At 39.2% G+C, this 25,957-nt stretch overlaps 1 protein-coding gene across 1 annotated transcript in view; it reads left to right on the top strand.

The window, feature by feature from the left end:
- Positions 1 to 25,957, top strand: part of LOC135113844 (uncharacterized) — a 179,652-nt gene that overhangs the window by 132,023 nt on the left and 21,672 nt on the right. Inside the window, exons 7-9 of the mRNA XM_064029463.1 lie at positions 8,210 to 8,475; positions 14,917 to 15,054; positions 16,825 to 17,011. Of these exons, the coding sequence (XP_063885533.1) occupies positions 8,210 to 8,475; positions 14,917 to 15,054; positions 16,825 to 17,011 (591 nt within the window). The remainder of the gene's footprint in view (positions 1 to 8,209; positions 8,476 to 14,916; positions 15,055 to 16,824; positions 17,012 to 25,957) is intronic.

The following is a 25,957-nucleotide window of genomic DNA, read 5'->3' as shown; positions in this document are numbered from 1 at the left end:
CTGGATTAAATACTTTTCCTGACATATCTAACCAAGTTTCAGTTAAAGCAATGATATCAAATTTCTCAACGCTCGCTATTCCTCTAAGCAAGTCTATTTTATTCAGAATACTTCTACAGTTTGTGTAGTAAACACTTAAGCTATTTCTCATTATCCCTGAGCTAGCTATCTTTCTAGATTTAACTATTTTGCCCCTCGCCTTCTCACTACCCCTTCTTCCCTCCCGACTAACGAAAAAAGTGCTGGAGTGCAGTAACCTCCCGCTCGAGTGATTCGGCCAGAACACGAACACCCTGGCGTGACAAATCCACTCCATCCCTGGCGTACAAGGTGTCCCTGCCATAGAAAAGGTCCCAGTTGTCGATGAACGTCCATCCATTACTCCTACAATGATTTGCGAGCCTGCGATTCACTGTAATAGCCCTGGACAGCCACTCAGCACCAACTCCCCTCTTCGGCAAGACACCACATAGCACGGGGATCCCACCCTTGTCCCTAATTCTGTCCAAAGCCTGTCGAAACCTCCTGATAAGCTCCTCACTCCTGACCTTACCAAGGTCATTCCCTCCCGCACTGAGAAAAGCAATGGGCTTGGTCCCATCTCTTTCCAAGCACGTGTCTAGCCTATCAGCTACATTCCCTATCCCGGCCCCGGCAAACACACCCTCGACCTACGCTTCCTATCCCTAGCACAGAACGCACTATCTAAGTGCCTAACCTGACTATCACCAAACACAAGCACTCTACCTTGGGGCAGGGTAACTGCATCTGCCCCCTCCTTCTTGCCTCCTCCCGCCCTGTCCACCTCCTTCTCCTTCCCTTCCTCCAGCACATTGAAGGGATTCTTCGTCTCCACGCAAGGTGCCCTGAGGACCTTCACCCTCTTGGCTCCCCTGCACACAACCGACCACTGCTCCTCCGTCGCCTTACTAGGTAAGGAGACGGTGGGGCACGACCCTCCCACAGGTGCTGAGCTCCTCTCATAGAACTTAGCCTGCAGGTCTGAGATCCTCTCACGAAACTCAGCCTGCACCTCCGAGATCCTTCGATGGAACTCAGCCTCCACCTCTGACACCTTCGCAACGAAGGCCTCGAGAACAGGAGAACTAACACAACCAGACGACTCAGCAACACAAGGCGCAATGTCTACACTAGCCAGCTATATTAGCGTCAGGTCACTGCTCACTAAACACGTCCGCTCACTAAGAACCCTGACCTGAGACTTCACTTAAGGTTTCCTTTCTGACCGTTCTATTGTTGCTGTGATAGATGGTCACTGTTCTTTCTCCTAAATCTATTAACAGCTGAATTCATGAGGGTTCTGTCCTGTCACTAACTCTACCTATTATTCATCAATGGTCTTTTAAACCAAACTTCTTGTCCTATCCATTCCTGTATGGGGGCATCTATTAACACAACTTGAACACTGCCATAACTTCTTTATTACAAGCGTTTGGACGTGTCAAAATCATTAAAATAAACACATATCCCAAACAAAGTTTTTTTTTGTATCACCAAGTACCCAAATGTCATTAATAAGTAGATCGATATGAAAGTTGAGAATGGATGTATGTAGAATTCATCATATGCCAAATACAATTAAAATCAATCATATAACCAATCAATAACATTGATTTTCATTTATAATAATCATTAGAATTATATCTCACAACGGTAGCTCCAGCCGCATATGGATTGCCTCCATAAAGTTTCCGAACCAGTAGTTGGATTCATAAACTGTAATACATGAAATATTCCCTGGGTAACTATCAATCTTAATAGCCGGCAGCACAATCACATTAACACTGTAATCATAAAAGATCATCACTAATAAACAAGCTTCATTTTGTTGATGAACATCACAAATGTTTTACGTGAACACCAGCTGATAAACCACCACACAGTACTATTATAACCAAACATAGTCATACACACCAGCATAACAGAATAATCCCAAGTCTTGAATAAATATTACATCCAGTGATCCATCACAACACTCTTCAGGTAGGGCGGAGAGCAACTAACCCTGGCTGATCGTTCGTCGCCACCTCATTACCCTGCTGCCACCTCAGCTCACCTCCCCACTGCCACTTCACAAAGACGTACGGATTGCGCACCGTTTACAGAGCTTAATCCTCGTCTACATAGATACTCTGATACACAAACTAATTTAGAAATAAACAAATAAATGAAATAATTGATATTCCAATTACCATCAGACTGATGATACAATTCCTGCCCTGATGGTACCATCTTGCACTTTTCAACGCTTTTTTCACAGACGTCCAACCCTTCAGAAAGTAAACACTTCACACAGGGAAGCTACAGAACGCCTGACTTTTGAACTCTCTAAAATTTTTGATTGGGGCAGGGCAAACTTGATATTGTTCAATGCCTAAAAAACTTAATTTCTCCATCTCTCAACTCGACACAACCTTCCAGACAACTATCCCCTCTTCTTCAATGACACTCATCTGCACCCCCTCATCTAAATTGAACATCCTCGGTCTGTCCTTTTCTTATAATCTAAACTAGAAACTTCACATTTCATCTCTGGTTAAAACAGCTTCTATGAAGTTAGGTTTTCTGATACGTCTATACCATTTTTTTCTCACTCCCCTCCACAGCTGCTAACTCTGTACAAAGGCCTTATTCGACCACGTATGGAGTATGCTCATACCGCTCTTTTAGATAAGGTGGAATGAAAAGCTTTTCGTCTCATCAACTCCCCTCCTTTAATTGACTGTCTTCAGTATCTTTCTCATCGCCGCAATGTTGTATCTTTTGCTAGCTTCTACCACTATTTTCATGCTAACTGTTCTTCTGAACTTGCTAACTGCATACCTCCCCTCCTCCCGCTGTCTCGCTGCACAAGGCTTTCTTGTTTCCCTCACGCCTATTCTGTCCACCTCTCTATCTAATGCAGGAATTAACCAGTATTCTCAATCATTCATCCCTTTCTCTGGTAAACTCTGGAACTCCCTGCCTGCTTCTGTATTTCCACCTTCCTATGGCTAGAACTCCTTTAAGAGGGAGGTTTCAAGACATCCTTCTATCTTTCAGTACCGCTTCGGACACTATTCGGGAACTGGAATCTCAATGGGCTTTTTTTTTATTAGATTTTTTTTTTTTTGTCCTTGGTGTCTCTTCTATATAAAAAAAAAAAGGAGAGAGAGAGAATATATATATATATATATATATATATATATATATATATATATATATATATATATATATATATATATATATATATATATATATATATATATATATATATATATATATATATATATATATATATATATATATATTATGAAGGAGGGGCATCTCCCAAGGGAAACAAAATTACATTAAAAAAAAAAAAAAAGTCTACTGAGGTGCTGGTCCCTAAACAGAGTCAAAAACTGTCGTCAAAAATTAAAAGATAAGTTTCTTGAAACCTTCCTCTTGAAAAAGTTCATTTCATAGAAAGGAGGGAATACTGAAACAGACAGGAAGTTCCAGTCTTTACATAAGAAAAGGAGGAATGACTGAGAATACTGCTGGAGAGAATAGGGATGAAAGAAAAAGGAAAGTTGTTTACATCAAGGCTGTGGCAAGAGGCGAGATATGCAGTTACCATTAAAATAACGGTAGAAGACAGCAAGAGATGCAACACTGCGGCGATGAGTCATTTAGACACGAAGAGTTGATAAGACGAAAACTTTTGATTCCACCCTTTCTAAAAAGATTTATATGAATAGAACAACCACATACAAGTGAATAATATTCCATACAGTGATGAATAAGGCCTCTGTACAGAGTTAGCAACTATTTTTATTCTTTTTATTTATTTATTTATTTATTTTTATTTTTATTTTTATTTTATTTTATTTATTTATTTATTTTTTTGAGGAATATCATTAGTACGTGAAAGACGAGTCAGACGAAGACGAGTCAGAAAGCCTAATTTCATAGAAGCCGTTTTAGATGAGATATGAACTTTCCAGTTTAGATTGTAAGTAAAGGATAGATCATGATGTTCAGTATAGAAGAGGAGGACAACTCAGTGTCATTAAAGAAGAGAGGATAGTTATCTGGAAGGTTGTGTCGAGATGATATATGAAGAAAATGAGTTTTTGAGGCACTAAACGATACTAAGTTTAGAAAGATCAGAAGTCAGGCGTTCTGTGATATGCCTGGGTGGACTGTTTACTTCCTGAAGAGTTGGAAGTCTAGGAAAAGAGGTGGAAAAGTGCAGGGTGGTATCATCAGTGTAAGAGTGGATAGGACAAAAAGTTTAGTTTAGAATATCATTAGGTTAGGTTAGGTTAGGTTATAATCTATTAGGTTGAACGAGTCAGAGTTGGGCTCGTTCTTGAGCCACAGTGCTGGGGTTGACTGTCACAGAGCAGAGCCACCACAGGAAGCACATGGTTCAGTTGGAGGTGTTGCTCAAGGTGAAGCTGGATTGTTGGGTTTGGATAGTTTGTTAGGTGGCTTGCATCACCTTGCTTCAGTTCGGAGTTGGTGCTCAGGCGGAGTTGTCACCTGGTTTGGAGGCTGTGGGAGCCGGTACTCAGTCCGAGCTCCAGCCTGTTGTAACTGGTATGTTACAAGTCACTGCCGATGGCAGAGAGACTCCTAACTCTGTGGAGGAGATAGGAGTTTCCTCCCCTGCAGAGTGTACCGGAGGCGGGGAGTAGGTTACTCCCCTGCCGAGACCAGACACAGGTGTTTGTTCATATAGTGGACCAGCCCTTGGGATAGCTGATGCTACTGCCGTTTGTATACTAGAAGATGGTTCTGCCCCTCAGAGACGTCTTACTTCACTTCTTGCCACGGCAGGAGAGGGGAGCAAGGAAGCAGAGAGTCGAGTAGTGTTTCCGGAGAGTAACATTATTTTGTGTAGCCGGTGGAGAGAGAAGAATAGAAGTTTGATGCCCATTTTGTTGTACCATTCCCAGTTAAGGAGTCGGATTGACTCGAGAATAGTTTCAGCGTTTTTAGTGGCCGGGCATGGCCACTTTTGTTGAGTGTAGCCGCATTGGTCAGGCGGGCATGCATGATTACCTCTTGTCTGAGCCCCCTCTCCCCTGTGCTGTGACCGGTTGTGATGAGAGTACGGTGTCCTTTGCGGAGAATAGAAAGGGCCAACGAGCTAAACTTGCTTGGCGGCCCAGAAGTGGGCCTTGTACACCCAGGAAGAATATTGGCTGGTGGTTCCATAATGATGCACCACCCTTCCCCACCCCCAAATATATATATATATATATATATATATATATATATATATATATATATATATATATATATATATATATATATATATATATATATATATATATATATATATATATATATATATATATATATATATATATATATATATATATATATATAATACACACACACACACACACACACACACACATATATATATATATATATATATATATATATATATATATATATATATATATATATATATATATATATATATATATATATATATATATATATATATATATATATATATATATATATATATATATATATATATATATATATATATATATATATATATATATATATATATATATATATATATATATATATATATATATATATATATATATATATATATATATATATATATATATATATATATATATATATATATATATATATATATATATATAGATAGATAGATAGATAGATAGATAGTGCATAGTGAATAATGCCATCTAACCAAAAATATCTCCAATAACTTTGCTTCTTCTTCTCTCCCTCCTTTATTTCAACCATATGGCACCACTGCTATCACATCTATCTCTGAAGCTGAACTCTTCGCTCAAACCTTTGCTAAAAACTCCACCTTGGACGATTCAGGGTTTGTTCCTCCCTCTTCTCCACCCTCTGACTACTTCATGCTACCTATCAAAATTCTTTGCAATGATGTTTTCCATGCCCTCGCTAGCCTAAACCCTCGGAAGGTTTATGGACCTGATGGGGTCCCTCCTATTGTTCTCCGAAACTGTGTCTCTGTGCTTGCACCTTGCCTAAACAACCTTTTTCAACTCGGTCTGTCAAACATCTACCTTTTTTCTTTTTGCTGGAAGTTTATCTACATTCAGGCTGTTCCTAAAAAGGGTGATCGTTCTATTCCCTCAAACTACCGTACTATTGCTTTAATTTCCTGCCTCTCTAAAGGTTTTGAATCTATCCTCAACAGGAAGATTCTCAAACATCTATCACTTCATAACCTATCTGATCGCCAGTATGGGTTCCGTTAAGGCCGCTCCACTGGTGATCTGGCTTTCCTTACTGAGTCTTGGTCATCTTTTTTTTTTTTGAGATTTTTTATGAAACTTTTGCTGTTGTCTTGGATATATGAAAAGCTTTTTTATAGTGTCTGGCACAAAGCTTTGATTTCCATACTGCCCTCCTACGGTTTCTATCCTTCTCTCTGTAACTTCATCTCAAGTTTCCTTTCTGACTGTTCTGTTGCTGCTGTGGTAGAAGGTCACTGTTCTTCTCCTAAATCTATTAACAATGGTGTTCCTCAGGGTTCTGTCCTGTCACCCACTTTCTTCTTATTATTCATCAATGACCTTCTAAACCAAACTTCTTGTCCTATCCACTCCTACGTTGATGATACCACCCTGCACTTTTCCACGTCTTTTCATAGACGTTCAACAATTCAGGAAGTATACATTTCATGCAGGGAAGCCTAATAACGCCTGACTTCTGATCTTTCTAAAATTTCTGATTGGGGCAGAACAAAAACTCAATTCCTCCATCTATCAACTCAACACAACCTTCCAGACAACGATCCTCTCTTCTTAAGTGACTTTCAACTGTCCCCCTCTTCTACACTGATCATCCTCGGTCTGTCATTCACTTAAAATCTGAACTGGAAACTTCACATCTCATCTCCAGTTAAAACAGCTTCTATGAAGTTAGGCATTCTGAGACGTCTCCTTTAGTTTTTCTCACCTCCCAGAGCTGCTAACTCTGTACAAGGGCCTTATCTGTCCATGCATGGAGTATGTTGCACATGCCTGGGGGTTCCACTCATATCGCTCTTCTAAACAGGGTGAAATCAAAAGCTTTTCGTCTCATCAACTCCTCTCTAACTAACTGTGTTCAGTCTCTCTCTCACCGCCGCAATGCTACATATTTTGCTATCTTCTACCGCTATTTTCATTCTAACTGCCGTTCTGATCTTGCTAACTGCATGCCTCCCCTCCTCCCGCGGCCTCGCTGAACAAGACTTTCTTCTTTCTCTCACCCCTATTCTGTTCATCTGTGTAATGCAAGCGTTAACCAATATTCTCAACTATTCATCCCTTTTCTCTGGGAAACTTTGGAACTCCCTGCCTGCTTCTGTATTTCCACCTTCCTATGACTTGAATTCCTTCAAGAGGGAGGTTTCAAGCATTTATCTTAAAGTTTTTGACTATCGCTTTGGACCCTTTTCTGGAAATGGCATCTGAGTTTTTTTTTTTCTTTTTTTTTGGATTTTTGTTGCCCTTGGCAAACAAAACAAAAAAAAAAGGCTTTGTCAATAGCAACATGTTCAGCAGAAAACACCGATGTATAGGAAGGCAGTTGGAACCTGAGGGCACACTCAGCTGATCACACACTTGCACTCATACATTCTTCTGTCTTGGAGCCGTCTGTATAGAGGGCCCAGCGACTAGGGCCTGGAAGTGTTGGTGGAGCTCCGCCTCGTTAACGACGTCTTTTTCCTGGGGAGCCAGTTGATATTGAATGTAGTGGTGGGTCACTTCCATGGGGGAAGAGTGAGCAGCACTAACTGCTCCGCATCGTTCAGTCGGATGTCCGTCCGTTGTCAGAGCTAATGTAGCTATCGGCGATTGGACGGTGGACTGCAGTGTGGAGGTGGTGGTGCTGTCATATGATTTTGAATGCTACATTACCAAGGGGAGCTTTCCGAGCTGGTTTCATCCCATGAGATGGCAGAAAGGCGTTGCGATGTATATATAGCGCTGGAATATTGTGCTTTGCTTAACGGGCTCAGAAGCTCTGCCTACTACTACGCTCTGTGTAGGTGGCTTAATGGCTTTCATTTAATGTAGTGCCTTCATTTAAAAAAAAAAAAAAGACTACCCCTCTTTCCAGTTCTACTTCATGTATGTAATATTTAAAGGAACACTCACTCTAAGACGTCAAGTACATAGTTTAATGTGTTTGTCCGCCTTAGGTGACTGGAACCGACATGTGGGTGACTCGTTACGGACGGTTGAGTGGTGCATTGGTGGTGCTGGAGGCGGTGGGTACTCTGCTGGGTCAGGGACTCTATGGCCGTCTCTCAGCCAGACACTCTAACCATATCCTCATCGCATGTTGGCTGTTCTTCGGAGTGGTGGTAGGAACAGCCTATAGAAGCAGCCTCATTGCTTCCCTCACTGTACCTAAGTATCCGCCGAGACCAGAGACAGTGCAAGAACTAGTGAAAGTTATTGAAAGGTGAGTAAACCAATTAATATGTATAAAAGGTATTATCTGTATAATTATAATACGACAGTGAACAGAAGGTAGTGAACGAGCAATTAAAGATGAAATAACAAACTTAGAGGGATTTATTTTTTTTATTATATATTTATTTGTACTTATCAAGTAGGCAGGAAAAACTCTGCTCACTTTGCCGCTAACAAGAATTTCATTACAAAAATTAATGCAAATAAAAATGTATTCAATTTAATTATACATTTATTTATACTTATCTAATAGGGAGAATAAAGCCAGCTCACTTTACCGCTAACAAGAAATTCAATACATAAATTAATGCAAATAAAATTTATTCTCTTATTTTTGGAGATTTTTTGATATTGTACCAATGGAATAATTCAGATCTTATAAAGAAAGAAGCACATAAACAGATATAGTTTCACAAAGAGTGAGAATGATAGTTAAGTGTTAGTGAGGTGGATATGATTTTTTTTTTTTTTTTTTTTGTCATCAGGACGTCGAACGGTAGGAGACAAACAGTTAGCAATTAGAAGGTTTTGAGAAGCCGATAACCATGAAAATAATAGTGGAAAAAATAATAGAAAATGCAATATAGTGGCAGTAAGTAAAAAAAAAAAAAATGGAAGAGGAGGAAAGATGATGTGGTGAAAAGGTTTTCTTATTTTATCTTTTCGGTAAAGATTTTTAAGTTGATCTTTCTCATATATGGTGGTTGTTTTCCATAAAAGGGAGGGTAAGGCTCCTATGTATAGTTACGACTTATGAGGAAGAAAAATAAAAATGGCGGGCATCTAACGTCTTGGAAGCTGCTGTAGGAAAAGATTAAAATTGAGAAAAAAAATTTTCTAAGATTTTAAGAAGTAGACCGTACCATTATGTTCAGCGTAGAAAAGGAGAAAAATTCATTGTCCTCAAAGAAGAAAGAATGAATGTCTGAATGATAAGATGGCGTTGTAAAGCATTCGGGTACACGTTTTGGCTTACCTGTTCGCAAAGTACAGAAAAGTAAGAAATTAGGTGTTATGTGGCTTCTCTAAGTGAATTACCTCTGCTGAGTTGGATGTCTGAACAGTCACGTTGAGAAATCCAGAATGGAGTCGCCGGAATGAGAGTGGACAGGCCAAGAAGTTTGCCTCAGATCATTTAAGAAAAATAGTAAACGGAACTGATAAGAAAGTCAGGTGGAATACCACTCTTGCAGTAATGGGAGGACTGTTATCGCCTAAACCTGTTATAACAAAATGCTGAAAAAAAGAAACTTGAGGTAAAGATGCAAAGGAGTATACATAAACCATTTTCGGATGCTTATATATACAAAAAAAAAAAAAAATATCCCCACAATATTCCCTTTGTGCTAACAGAAAAAATAAATAAATAAATAGAAATAAATAAATGAATACAGAAATAGATACAAAACGAAATTTACGCAAACCCTCTAAGAGAGAGAATTATAAAGATCCAGTAATGGAAGCTTTAAGATAGTTTATAGAGTTCATACTGATGATCATAAATAAGACTATGAACAGGTAAATGCAAGCCAATCATATAATTAGGGGCAACTTCAAAAGAATCACTAAGGCATGAAACATGTGGTACAGTATTTTGAAGAACCAGAGTGGTTACTCATCATGGAAACAGTCTAAATGTAGGACAACTCCAGATAAGAATGAAAGGTGGATGTTGGTAGGTAAAATAAAATAAAAAAAAACTTTAACTAGGAACGATGCAAGAGCTGAAGCTCAATTATCGAGAACGATAGAAAGAATTTCATTAGAACTAAAACGCTTCCGAGGATCAAGGCCAGAGAGTGGACAGGAAACATCGTTACATATAACTTCATATCCAGGTTTATCATACATAATCCAAGTTTGGAGGTGAAGGAGAAATAAGGCGAAAACCATCTAATTTGTTGTCTTTAAAGATGTGATTGAAAAAGATGAGCTTCAGAGCTAGATATATCAGCGCCATCTGGATGAAACAGAAGAGGAAAAGTTGGAGAAGAAAAGAAAAAAATATTTCAGGTATTTTCCCTACATGTTACAAGGCTCGATAAAAGTGGATCTGATAAACTTCCAGTTTTCTTTTGTTCAAAGATGTTTGGGCAAGTTGTAGGAGAAACATGGAATTATTTTGCGTATACAGATAGAGAGTACGAATTTTAGGAGATAGAAATCTAAGGTACCACCTGTAAACCAAATCCTTTCCTCAACAACACGATAACAAGTCCTGCTCGATCAAAATTTACGAGCTTTAAGATTAGATATATAAATGTGGAATGTATGTCTTCATACCCAGGGCAATTATCTTCGTTATACAATGTGTCGTTTCGGCAGGTGTCTACTGCCTCCTCCAGCAGTGTCTATTGTCTCCTCCTGCAATTCCTGACCGTCTTGGAGATACGCCCAACATTCTTGACCTTTTCCTTCTGCTTATGCTGTCACCCTTTCTTCTCCGTTGGGCTCCTTCGATCACAATCTCATATCTTTATCTTGTCCTATCGCTCCAATCCCTCTTCAGGATCCCCTTAAGCGAAGGTGCCTCTGGCGTTTTGCCTCTGCTAGTTGGGGGGACCTGAGGAGGTATTTTGCTGATTTTCCTTGGAATGACTATTGCTTCCGTGTCAGAGACCCGTCTTTGTGTGCTGAACGCATAACAGAGGTGATAGTGTCTGGCATGGAGGCGTACATTCCTCACTCTTTTTCTCGTCCTAAACCTTCTAAACCTTGGTTTAACACAGCTTGTTCTCGTGCTTTACATGATAGAGAGGTGGCCCACAGAAAGTACTTAAGCCTTCCATCAACAGAATCTCATGCACTTTATATTTCTGCACGGAACCATGCCAAGTCTGTTCTCCAACTAGCCAAAAACTCCTTCATTAACAGAAAATGTCAAAACCTTTCAAGATCTAACTCACCTCGTGACTTCTGGCATCTAGCCAAAAATATCTAAAATAACTTTGCTTCTTCTTCTTTCCCTCCTCTATTTCAACCAGATGGCAACACTGCTATCACATTTATTTCTAAAGCTGAACTCTTCGCTCAAACCTTTGCTAAAAACTCTACCTTGGACGATTCTGGGCTTGTTCCTCCCTCTCCTCCACCCTCTGACTACTTCATGCCACATATTAAAATTCTTCGCAATGATGTTTTTCATGCCCTCGCTGGCCTAAACCCTCGGAAGGCTTATGGACCTGATGGTGTCCCTCCTATTGTTTTCCGAAACTGTGCCTCCGTGCTTGCACCTTGCCTAGTCAAACTCTTTCAGCTCTGTCTGTCAACATCTACCTTTCCTTCTTGCTGGAAGTTTGCCTACATTCAACCTGTTCCTAAAAAGGGTGACCGTTCTAATCCCTCAAACTACCGTCCTATTGCTTTAATTTCCTGCCTATCTAAAGTTTTGAAATCTATCCTCAACAGGAAGATTCTTAAACATCTATCACTTCACAACCTTCTATCTGATCGCCAGTATGGGTTCCGTCAAGGCCGCTGGTGATCTTCTGGCTTTCCTTACTGAGTCTTGGTCATCCTCTTTTAGAGATTTTGGTGAAACCTTTGCTGTTGCCTTGGACATATCAAAAGCTTTTGATAGAGTCTGGCACAAAGCTTTGATTTCCAAACTACCCTCCTACGGTTTCTATCCTTCTCTCTGTAACTTCATCTCAAGTTTCCTTTCTGACCGTTCTATTGCTCCTGTGGTAGACGGTCACTGTTCTTCTCCTAAATCTATTAACAGTGGTGTTCCTCAGGGTTCTGTCCTGTCAACCACTCTCTTCTTATTATTCATTAATGATCTTCTAAACCAAACTTCTTGATACCACCCTGCACTTTTCCACGTCTTTTCATAGACGTCCAACCTTTCAGGAGGTAAACATATCACACAGGGAAGCCACAGAACGCTTGACTTCTGATCTTTCTAAAATTTCTGATTGGGGCAGAGCAAACTTGGTAGTGTTCAATGCCTCAAAAACTCAATTCCTCCATCTATCAACTCGACACAACCTTCCAGACAACTATCCCTTCTTCTTCAATGACACTCAAATATCCCCCTCTTCTACACTGAAGATCCTCGGTCTGTCCTTTACTTATAATCTGAAATGGAAACTTCACATCTCATCTCTAGCTAAAACAGCCTATGAATTTAGGTGTTCTGAGACGTCTCCACCAGCTTTTCTCACCCCCCTAGCTGCTAACTCTGTACAAGGACCTTATCCGTCCATGTATGGAGTATGCTTCACATGTCTGGGGGGGGGGTCCACTCATACTGTTCTTCTAGACAGGATGGAATCAAAAGCTTTTCGTCTCATCAACTCCTCTCCTCTAGCTGACTGTCTTCAGCCTTTCTCTCACCGCCGCAATGTTGCATATCTAGTTGTCTTCTACCGCTCTTTTCATGCTAACTGCTCTTCTGATCTTGCTAACTGCATGCCTCCCCTCCTCCCGCGGCCTCGCTGCACAAGACTTTCTTCTTTCTCTCACCCCTATTCTGTCCACCTCTCTAACGCAAGAGTTAACCAGTATTCTCAATCATTCATCCCTTTCTCTGGTAAACTCTGGAACTCCCTGCCTGCTTCTGTATTTCCACCTTCCTATGACTTGAATTCCTTCAAGAGGGACGTTTCAAGACACTTATTCATCAATTTTTGACCACTGCTTTGACCCTTTTATGGGACTGGCATTTCAGTGGGCATATTTTTTTTATTGGATTTTTGTTGCCGTTGGTCAGTGTCCTTCCTACATAAAAAAAAAAAGGTTACTTTGCAGAAATAAGAATGTCATCTTCCAGACAATCAGTAACTAGTATAGGTTGCTCCACTAATTGTTACAGATTATACAAAATCAAGGTTTAAAGCTTATTCACCAAATCTGTAGATGAAATACATTAGGAAATGCTGATGGTAAATATCAAAATCTACAAATATGAAATTTGAGCAAGAGAGATAATAAAAAAAAAAAAAAAAAATCGAGATTCATATAGTCCAAAAAGTTTACATAGTCTACACAATAAAGATGAAAATGTATAACATTCAAAATCTTGACAGGACATTAAGATATGCCGCTGTGCACATACACAGGATAGCGGAACAACCGGGGTACAGTTTTATGTTCTCTTAAGAGCCACGAGCACTTGGGTTTCAATGGGATATCAAATGTGAGGCTTAGTTATGAGCTTGTAAATGTCACAGAAATTAGCATAGAAAAAAAGTTGGAGATCTGAAAACACCTCATGTCTTCGTCCGAAGGACAGTCTGGCATGGGTCAACTCTCGCAGAGGTAGATTCCGAGGCAAAGTATTCCTTCTTGTACATTAATTCAGTTTTGAGGCATATATTGTGCAGGTTTATGAAGTTTAGGTAGTGCTTTGTCCATAATAAGAAATGTCTTTAGAGAGCAGGAAGCAACTGTTCTCATGTGTTAATGGGACTTGAGAAGACAAATAAGACAGAAAATTTAACCCCAGGCTTCCTTTATCTGCTCACTTATCATTTTTCGTTGAAAGTATTCTTAAGTGACACGTTAAGTGATTTTTTTTTTTCAGTCTACTACTGGATGGTACTTCCATTTTTTTTTCCAAGATAGTGCGCACAAGCTCGTTTTAGATTTTTTATACTATTTACTAAAGAACCACACCCACACACACACACACACACACACACACACACACACACACACAGACGCTGCCTAGTAGCGCAGTGGTTAGCGCGCTCGATTCACAATAGGGTTTGAATTAGAAGCAGAAGGTCAGAAGTCTTTGGGAGGACTTCTTTGCAGTATAGACCCTTTTCACTTAGCAGTGATTAGGTACCTGGTGTAAGTGGAGAGTTGTGACCTGCTGTAGATAGGAGAAACAAACTGAAAACAAAAATACACATGGGGTGGCCTGACCATCCTGGGCTATCTTCTAGGTTGACCGGCGCCATCTGGCAGCCACTGTATCAAAAGATACTTCCTTAAGGTTAAATATATACATAAGATATAGTATGTATATTGGTATATAAGTATATTGTAATATGTGGATTTTCGGTTATAAGACTGCAAGGTTAATAAACCAAATATTATTATTATTATTATTATTATTATTATTATTATTATTATTATCATCATTATTATTATTATTATTATTATCATTATTATTATTACACACACACACACACACACACACACACACACACACACACACACACACACACACACACACACACACACACACACACATACACACACACACACACACACACACACACACACATACACACACACACAGTACGAGTATTAATTTAGCAACTTCCAAACGCGGTTGTTATGACCAAATAAAGATGTTCTGTGTATCAAAGTTGCATACAACAACATTAAAATCATTACATTTAGTCTTCCAGAATGTAAAAAAAAAAAAAAAAAAATTAACCATTAGTCTGTCAAACAAATGTTATATGATCGACAGGGCTACCATAGAGCCATATGGAATTTCGTATAAAAACTTCTTCACCAAGTCTGAGTATGCTGCGTTCAGTGCTCTCGGCCGCCTGATGCGTGTGGGAGTTGATATCAAGGATGGCTTGACAGACGCCCTCAAGATGAAGTAAGAATTTTTTTTTCTTCTTTTTTTTTTTTTTTTCTTTTGGCTGGTTCATTTGTTGTTTGTGCCTCCATCACCCTCCTGGCCACCAGCCCCCCTTCCCACTCTCTCTCTCTCTCTCTCTCTCTCTCTCTCTCTCTCTCTCTCTCTCTCTCTCTCTCTCTCTCTCTCTCTCTCTCGTATTCAAGGCGACGTGCTGAGATGGGTAGAAAACTGGCTGAAAAACAATAAACAAAAAATAGTAATAAATATACAAAAAAAAAAAAAAAATTCAAGTGGACTAACGTAACCAGCGAGTGCCACAGTGATCAATCAGTCTTAGGAACTGTTCTCTTCCTTGTTTATATACACGACATAGATGAGGGTGTTACCGTTATAATGTCAAAGTATGCTGATAACGAATACCATAATCTCAAATGAACAAGTAAAAGAAATGCAGAATAATTTAGACAAGTTGTCAGAGTAGAGGCAAAACTGGCAAATGAAGTTTATTGCGGATGTGTAAAAGTGTGGGTATGGAAACGAAAAAGCAAAGCATATTACGAACGTTACCCAAATTAAAAGTGCAGACAGTGAAATTGATTTAGGAGTAACAATATCAAGTAGCCTAAAATCTAGCCAGTAATGTTAAAAAACCATAAAGCAAATAAAATACTTGGCTTGATCTCTGGTTCGTACGCTCTTCGAATATTGTTTTGAGGCATGAAGCCCCTATTACCACAAAGACACTAGAACGAATTCAGCGTAGAGTAAAATATATATATATATATATATATATATATATATATATATATATATATATATATATATATATATATATATATATATATATATATATATATATATATATATATATATATATATATATATATATATATATATATATATATATATATATATATATATATATATATATATATATATATATATATATATATATATATATATATATATATATATATATATATATATATATATATATATATATATATTACTCTAATAATAATAAAAATAATAAATAAATAAATAAATAAAATCACTGGGTCCATTAAAAACTTCAATAATAATAATAATAATAATAATAATGATAATAATAATAATAATAATAATAGTAATAATAATAATAATAAATAATAGTAATAACAAATAATGAAAGAAAGAATGAAACATTTATAAACATAAAAAAAAAAAAGTATAATGATATTTAGAAGCTAATGCATTTTACATGTCCAAGAAATTAGAATAAGTAATCCTAACTCTGTCTAGGTACACATGATTAACATACAAATGGCCAGGCACACGTTCATGGTTGCATATTCTTTCGAACAACGCCAATAAAGCTTTGTTCGCAAAGGGAAATATTAGTAGAGACAGGTCACTACAGAACTAAGGAAGGTAGAAGTCGAAAAAAAAAATAAAATAAATACATAAAAATCAATATTTAATGCATATACATATTCTGACTCTTTAAGAAAAGCACAGCTTGTGTCATCTATTTTACGATTATGTTAAGCAACAACTACTACTTGCACTATTTCCAATAATCTTCATAACACCTTTGTCCAAGGAGAAGTTAATACTCAAGACTCACGAAGACTGCTTTCTCTCTCTCTCTCTCTCTCTCTCTCTCTCTCTCTCTTTGGACATATCATGTGTCACACTGTATACTCTCTTTTGTGACGATAAAAATAATAACGTTCTATGTAGCCGATCTGTAAAGAAAATGTACTGGAGTAGGGATACTTGATAAAACATCCAAATATCCTTTCACAGGAGAGCTCACGTTGGTGGTCAGCAATACTTACAACTGTCAGTGGCACAATACTTCACCCGAATAGATGGTACTTCTCCGATCTACATTGGAAGAGAAATTATCATTCCCTCTACTTCAGCTTGGCCAATACCACATGATGCTCCATTCAAGCCTCAGTTGGACAGCACAGTTATGGCCATCACGGAGGTAATATGAACAAGTTAATAGTGAAACTGAAAAGAAAAAAAAAACTAATACGAGAGAATATTTCCAGAAAACGTAGAAAGTCAATGACAATAGACTCTTTTGTGCTTCTTACTTTATCCTGAAATTTAATCCAATGCTGGCTGCTGGCTGATATCTCTGTTATGCTTTTCTATCTATCAATATCTATCTTTCCTTCACGCTAGATGTTTGCTTATGTCCAATCCTAAAAACCACCCATCAAGAGCTTTGACTCCCGATTTTTATCAAGCTTTTGAGTCAATCCTCAACAATGTGAAACATATCTGCCTGCGTCTTCTTTCTTACAACCATTATGGATTCCTGTGAAATTAATAAAAAAATGACCCATAGACACAGGAAACTCAAGGTATACGCATGAGTTATCCCCAACGCCTGTCCCTTGCCTTTCTCCACCCAACCCACAGGCAGAGTCAGCTGCCAGAGTGTTCACACTAAGAACGACACCCAGTAGGTGGAGGAGGAGGCAGTAGACACCTGCCCAAACGATAATTACTCCCAGTGACGTCTAAAGCACTGTTCAGGGGGTGCTGTGAACTTATCATTAAACCCAGCTGTGATCTCACTGAACGTTTGTTTCCCTTTGTGTCTCAGAACACAAGGGGGCAGTCACAGCCTGCCCTCAAAAGACAACTCTCTTCCTCCACACAAACTACAAGCACCTAATAACACACTGGCATTTACTGGCTTTTCAGTGGGCATTTTTTTTATTAGATTTTTGTTGCCCTTGGCCAGTATCCTTCCTACATAAAAAAAAAAAAAAAAAAAAAAAAAAAACACACATCCCATGATGATTTTAAAATCATCATGGCGACTCCTACACCAGCCTCGGAGTCCCCATCTGGGGAGGGGACCATAAATGTCCCCAGGTCGGACTGCCTTTCTGTTGACGGCCCTAAGTGTCTTGACACCCCCCTCAACTTTTTCTTCATTAACTTCTGCAACATTCGCGATCTAAGATCTAGTTTTCAATCTGTAGAACACCACCTCTCCTCTTCTAAACCTCATCTTCTTTTTCTCACTGAAACTCAGGTGTCTGAGGGAACTGACAGTAGCCCCTTTTCTGTTCCCTCCTACTTTCTCTATCCTCATTTTCGATCCAAAGCTGGATGCTGCGTTTATGTGCGCAATGACTTAACCTGCTCTCGTGCCAACGCTCTTGAATTTTCCGAGTTTTCCACCATCTGGCTACGACTACAGAGTCACTCTCATACTAAATTTATCTGTGCTGTATACCTCTCACCTAACTCCTCTGACTATAAGAAATTCTTTGACTACTTAACTTCCAAAGTGGAGCACATTCTGACCCTCTTCCCTTTTGCAGAGATCTCCCTTCACTGACCGACCATCCTGGTGAACTAACCTACAACGTTGCTATCCTCCATGACCTAGAGCAATTGGTGCAACACCCTATTCGTATTCCTGACCGTCTTAGAGATACGCCCAACATTTTTTACCTTTTTCCTGACCTTTAATCCTTCTGCTTATGCTGTCACCCTTTCTTCTCCGTTGTGCTCCTCCAATCACAATCTCATATCTTTATCTTGTCCTATCGCTCCAATCCCTCCTCAGGATCCCCCTAAGCGAAGGTGCCTCTGGCGTTTTGCCTCTGCTAGTTGGGGGGACCTGAGGAGGTATTTTGCTGATTTTCCTTGGAATGACTACTGCTTCCGTGTCAGAGACCCGTCTTTGTGTGCTGAACGCATAACAGAGGTGATAGTGTCTGGCATGGAGGCGTACATTCCTCACTCTTTTTCTCGTCCTAAACCTTCTAAACCTTGGTTTAACACAGCATGTTCTCGTGCTATACATGATAGAGAGGTGGCCCACAAAAAGTACTTAAGCCTTCCATCACCAGAATCTCATGCACTTTATATTTCTGCACGGAACCATGCCAAGTCTGTTCTCCAACTAGCAAAAAACTCCTTCATCAACAGAAAATGTCAAAACCTTTCAAGATCTAACTCCCCTCGTGATTTCTGGCATCTAGCCACGAATGTCTCCAATAACCTTGCTTCTTCTTCTTTCTCTCCTCTATTTCAACCAGATGGCACCACTGCTATCACATCTATTTCTAAAGCTGAACTCTTCGCTCAAACCTTTGCTAAAAACTCTACCTTGGACGATTCTGGGCTTGTTCCTCCCTCTCTTCCACCCACTGACTACTTCATGTCACGTATCAAAATTTTTCGCAATGATGTTTTCTATGCCCTCGCTGGTCTAAACCCTCGGAAGGCTTATGGAACTGATGGGGTCCCTCCTATTGTTCTCCGAAACTGTGCCTCCGTGCTTGCACCTTGCCTAGTCAAACTCTATCAGCTCTGTCTGTCAACATCTACCTTTCCTTCTTGCTGGAAGTTTGCCTACATTCAACCTGTTCCTAACGGGTGACCGTTTTAATCCCTGAAACTACCGTCCTATTGCTTTAATTTCCTGCCTATCTAAAGTAAATCTATCCTGAACAGGAAGATTCTTAAACATCTATCACTTCACAACCTTCTATCTGATCGCCAGTATGGGTTCCGTCAAGGCCGCTCTACTGGTGATCTTCTAGCTTTCCTTACTGAGTCTTGGTCATCCTCTTTTAGAGATTTTGGTGAAACTTTTGCTGTTGCCTTTGACATATCAAAAGCTTTTGATAGAGTCTGGCACAAAGCTTTTATTTCCAAACTATCCTTCTACGGTTTCTATCTTTCTCTCTGTAACTTCATCTCAAGTTTCCTTTCCCCCCAACTAGCAGAGGCAAAACGCCAGAGGCACCTTCGTCTTCGCCAGTTTTTCTCACCCCCCCAGCTGCTAACTCTGTACAAGGGCCTTATCCGTCCATGTATGGAGTATGCTTCACATGTCTGGGGGGGTTCCACTCATACTGCTCTTCTAGACAGGGTGGAATCAAAAGCTTTTCGTCTCATCAACTCCTTTTCTCTAACTGACTGTCTTCAGTCTCTCTCTCACCGTCGCAATGTTGCATATCTAGCTGTCTTCTACCGCTATTTTCATGCTAATTGCTCTTCAGATCTTGCTAACTGCATGCCTCCCCTCCTTCCGTGGCCTCACTGCACATGACTTTCTTCTTTCTCTCACCCCTATTCTGTCCACCTCTCTAACGCAAGAGTTAACCAGTATTCTCAATCATTCATCCGTTTCTCTGGTAAACTTTGGAACTCCTTGCCTGCTTCTGTATTTCCACCTTCCTATGACTTGAATTCCTTCAAGAAGGAGGTTTGAAGACACTTATTCATCAATTTTTGACCACTGGTTTGACCCTTTAATGGGACTGGCATTTCAGTGGGCATATTTTTTTTATTGGATTTTTGTTGCCCTTGGCCAGTGTTCTTTCTATATTTAAAAAAAAAAAAGTGCTTATTATAGTTCTTGGCCTAATCCCGACCATCGTAGGGTACTGGCCACGTAATATTTCTGACCATATGCTCCACAGCCGCTTTGCTGTGCCAGATGTCAGAATTACGGGTACACCAGAACAATAGCAAGCGCATGACAATGTGCGGGATTTGCAGCGGTCCCCATGTAATGAGTCAGTGCTTACTTAAACAAATTCAAGGCCAAATATGAGATACAGTAAAGGTGCCCCAATTGCCAAACACACGAACCTAAAGAGGTTCTCACTTTTTCAATGTCCGTGAACCATATCCGGATGTTCGAAAAGGATCTAGCACTCTGCTCTGCCATCGCCGTGGCCACCGTCGGGGCTTCGCCAGGCAAAGTCTTTGGAGAAAGAGACCGAGGTGATAGCAGAGTGCCTCTCTGGTATCATTCCCTATCTGGCTGCTCCCACTATACAATACCCGCAAGAGCAAGCATCCACAACGCTTGTTCCCCCACCTCTCCGGCCAACCAAAAGAACTTTCACTACGGACATCCACATCCACATCCTTTACTGGAACTGCTGAGGAACCCTGAGAGAGAGAGAGAGAGAGAGAGAGAGAGAGAGAGAGAGAGAGAGAGAGAGAGAGAGAGAGAGAGAGAGAGAGAGAGAGGTTCTCACGTGTCATTGTCATTGAACTGGATGATGTCACCCTCTTGCAAGAATCTTTATTTCCTAAATTGTCTAAACTCCTCCTTCGTGGATTGCAGTCTTTTTTTTTTTTTTTACTGGCGAGGGTACCGATGCACATTCGAGCCTGTGCGATTCTTGTCAGGGACCACCCCAATTATCAGGCAATAACTTAACCAAACGATCTAACCATCTACAGTCAGCAGCCCCCCCCCCAAAAAAAAAAAAAAAAGACAAAATTCCAAGTCGGTGTAATCGTCCGCATAATTATAATTATGTGTTAGATCTTTTTTTTATTCATCCACACAAGGCAGCCACATACTCTATTGCGTCACTCGAAACAGACGGTTTAGTAGCTATTAGTGAGTGATATGCAAAGCTATGTAACAGTAACTTGCGGAAGTCAGTTCGGGAAAGCACGAACGAAAAACATGACTCTATCAAATTTATATCAAAATCTTTAATGCGTGAGTGTACCCATCGCCTGATTCGAGTTGCCATGTCAGATGTTACCAGTGCTCCGGTTTTCATTGCAACTAAATCAAACTAGTTGGATGGCGCGCGGATGCTGACACCAACTGAGAATATTATCTCTTGGTGTCGACTCTACAATGTCTACAACCCTCGGTAAGCATCGCTAAACGTCCGTGGAATGTTTGTTTGTTTCCAGAGATACGTACACCATAGGAGATTTTAATACTATCACACGTTTTTGTCATCTCCATCTGCAAGTAACCTTCCTATGCATCATCTATATAATGGCCTTTTCTGAATTTTGTGGCATTTCACTCCTTTAACCCATTTTCCCAATCATGTTCACAACTGTCAATTAGATCTGACAATAGTATCGTCCGTTTTGGTTCTCCGCAATTTTTGGGATATCCATTAAGATCTTACAAGTTACTACTTTGCTGTTCGCATCCACCTTGACACTATCACTTTCTTCCTCATCCTCCTCCTTTACCCACACATTTCCATCTCAGTAGTATAGACCATGTCTTACTATTTAAGTACTTACTGATTTTGATGAGCGCTGCCCGAATCTCCAATATTATCATTATGATTATGCATAGACTGGAGTCACTGCTATGACAGTTCATACCAATTCACACTTTCCTCCAACACAATGTGGCCAAGTCCTTTTCGTCTCTTCTAATCATTCTGCTTATATTGTCACTTTATCTTTTCTGTTAGGCTCCTCCGATCACAACCTAACATATGCATCTTGTCCCATTGCTCCAGTTCCTCCTCCGGATCCTCAAAACAAAGTTGACTGGCATTTTGGCTCCGCTAATTTGGAAACATGAGAATGTATTATTCGTATTTTAATTGGAATTACTATTGCTTCCGTGTCAGAGACCAATTTCTGTGTGCTGAGCACATAACAGAGGTAATAGTGCTTGGCAAATTCCTCGTTTTCTCTCACCTTAAATCCTACAAACCTTGGTTCTCAGTATGTTCTCGTGTTATACATCTTTGAGAGGTGGTCCACAAAAAGTACTTCAGCATTTCATCACCTGAATCTCATGCACTTAATGTTATTAACCGCTATCATAAACAGTATGTTCTCCAATTACCCAAAACTCCTTCATCAATCGAAAATGTAAAAATCTTTATATAACTCCACTCATTACTTCTGGCACCTAACCAAAAATATCTCTAATCACTTTTCTTTTTCATCTTTCCATCCTCTACTTCAACCTGATGGTAATCTAATACTGCTGTCTCATCTATCTCTAAAAATAAAATCTTCCCTCAAACTTTGCTAAAAACTCCACCTTGGATGATTCAGGGTTTTTCCCTCTCGCTCTACCAAGTATTCTATGCTATCCATTAAGATATTTCACAGTTATGTTTTATATACAATTGCTAGCCTTAAGCCTCGGAAGTAGGGTTGGCATAAAAAATAAATAAATAAGTAAATAAAAAAAAATAACACCCAAAAGCACCTACCTCTCCCTTCTAAAAAAGATAAATAAAACAAATAAATAAATAAATATAAATAAATAAATTAATTAATTAATAAATAAATATAAATATTTTTTTTTTAAAGCCAGTCTGTTTTTTTTCTCTTAGTAGTTTACATATCAAAATTTAGTTCTATATCATACTGATAAATAAGGTCTGTATATGTACATATACATAAAAATTGTAAAAGTAGTCAAGCCTGACTCGTTTATTTCCTGTACTGTAGAAGTTAACACAGGCTTTGTCTACCCGGGCAAACCTGTATCAGCATGACCTAAACAAGTGTTTGTTCTTCATTAACAGGATGTGTCAAAATCTTTCAAAATCTAACTCCCCTTGTGACTTCTGTCTGTGACCTAGCCAAAATCACCTCCAATAACTTTGCTTTTTCATCTTTCCCTTATTTATTTCAAGCTGATGGCACCATTGCCATCTCATCTATTTCTAAAGCTGAACTTTTTGCTGAAACCTTTGCTAAAAAAAAACTCTATCTTGGATGATTCAGGCCTTGTTCCTCCCTCTCCTCCACCCTCCAACTACTTCATGCTACCCTTTGAAATTAATTATTCGCAGTGATGTGTTCCATGTCCTCGCTGGCATAAACTCTCGAAAGGTTTATGAACCTGATGGGTTCCTTCTATTGTTCTCCGAAACTGTACCTCCGTGCTTGAACTTGCTTAGTCAAACTCTTTCAACTCTAACAATCAACATCTACCTTTCCTTCTTGCTTGAAATTTGCCTGCATTCAACTTATTTCTAAGAAGGGTGACTGTTCTAATCCCTAAAAAACTATCGTCCAATTGGTTGAATTTCCTACCTATTAAAAGCTTTGAATCTATCCTCAACAAGGAGATTCTTAAACATCTGTCACTTCACAACCTTCTATCTGATCGCCAGTATGGGTTCTGTAGGACTTCTTTATTGGTGATCTGGCTTTCCTTACTGAATCTTGGTCATTCTATTTTAGGGATTTTAGTGAGACTTTTGCTGTTGGCTTAGGCATATCAAAAGCTTTAAATGGAATCAGGCACAACCTTACGGAGTCTGCCCACCTACGGCTTCTATCCTTCTCTTCTCTCTCTATCTCTTTTCTTCTAAATCTATTAACAGTGTTTAGGGTTCTGTCCTGTCACCTACTCTCTTCCTATTATTCATCAATGAACTTCTAAACCAAACTTCTTGTCCTATCCAGTCCTACGCTGATGATACCAACCTGCACTTTTCCGTGTCTTTTCATAGACGTTCAACCATTCATGAAGTAAACAGCTCTCGCAGGGAAGCCACAGAACGCCTAACTTCTGGTCTCTCTAAAATTTTTGATTGGGAGAGAGCAAACTTAGTATTGCTCAATATCTCAATAACTTAATTCCTCCATATATCAACTCGACACCACCTTCCAGACAACTATCCTTTCTTCTTCAATGGCACTCAGCTCTTCCACTCTTCTACACTGAACACTGAACATCCTCGGTCTGTCCTTGACTTATAATCTAAACTGGAAACTTCAAATCTCATCTCTAACTAAAACAGCTTCTATGAAGTCTATGTATGGGGTATACTTCACATGTATGGGAAGGTTTCACTCATACCGCTCTTTTAGAATGGATGGAATCAAAAGCATTTCATCTCATCAACTCATCTCCTCTAAGTAACTTCAGCCTCTCTCTTATCACTGCCAAGTTACATCTTTTGCTATCTTCTACCGCTATTTTCATGCTAACTGCCATCGCTGCAATGTTGCATCTCTTGCTCTCTGCTAGCGCTATTTTCATGCTAACTGCTCTTCTGAAATTGCTAATTGCATGGCTCCCCTCCTCTCTCGGCTTCGCTATACAGCACTTTCTTCTTTCACTTCTATTCTCTCCACCTCTCTAAAGCAAGAGTTAGCCATTTATCCGAATCATTCATTCCTCTCTCAGGCAAATTCTGGAATTCCTTTCCCATTTTTGTATTTCTTCTTTCCTATGACTTGAACTCTTTCAAGTCCTTATTTATCCTTTAATTTTTTACGAACGCTTTTGACTTTGTTCGGGGACCAGCATCTCAGTGTTTTTTTTTTTTTTTTCAGTGCCCCTCCGACATGAAAAAAAAAAAATAATAATAATTCAAACATTTTGTTTCATTGCACTGTACCTTTAATTGTTTATTTATTTTCATATAAGTATGAAGAATAAACAAAAAAGATAAATAAAAAAACACGATTTAGTTATTTATTTATTTTATTTTTATTTTTGTTTATTTATTTACTTATTTATTTATTTTTTTATTTATTTTCTTATTTTTATCCTTGTGGGAAGGCTTATGGACATGGTGTAGTATTATCTATTCTACCCCGAAACTGTGCCTTCCCGTGCTTCTACCTTCATTTTTTTTTTTTTATGTAATAGAGGCACCGACTAAGGGACACTAAAGGGCAATTTAAAAAAAGATGCCTATTGAGTCGAAAAAATATAGGATAAATGGCTTGAAACCTCTTTCTTGAAAGAGTCCAAGTCACAGGAAGGTGGAAATACAGAAGCAGACAGGGGATTCCAGAGTTTGTCAGAGATAGGGATGAATGACTGGTTAACTCTTGTATTAGAGATGTGGACAGAATAGAGGTGAGAGAAAAAAATAAAATCTTGTGCAGCGAAGGCGCAGGAGAAGAGCGGTCATGCTCTTGATTCCACCCTGTCTAGCGATAAAAGTGGAACCCCTCCTTGCATGTGAAGCATACAGTATGGACAGGGTGGGATCATAAACTTTTCGTATCATCAACTATTCTCCTCTAACTGACTGTCTTCAGCCTCTTTCTCATCGCCACAATGTTGCTTCTATTACTATCTTCTACCGCCATTTCATGTTAACTGCTCTTTTGATCTTCCTAACTGCATGCCTCCCCTCGTCCCGCAGCCTCGCTGCACAGGACTTTCTTCTTTCTTTCACTC

This window comes from Scylla paramamosain, chromosome 26 (assembly GCF_035594125.1).
Source record: "Scylla paramamosain isolate STU-SP2022 chromosome 26, ASM3559412v1, whole genome shotgun sequence".
Classification (NCBI taxonomy): domain Eukaryota; kingdom Metazoa; phylum Arthropoda; class Malacostraca; order Decapoda; family Portunidae; genus Scylla; species Scylla paramamosain.
The sequence above is the reverse complement of the archived record's forward strand: the minus strand, read 5'-3'. Positions and strand labels throughout refer to the sequence as shown.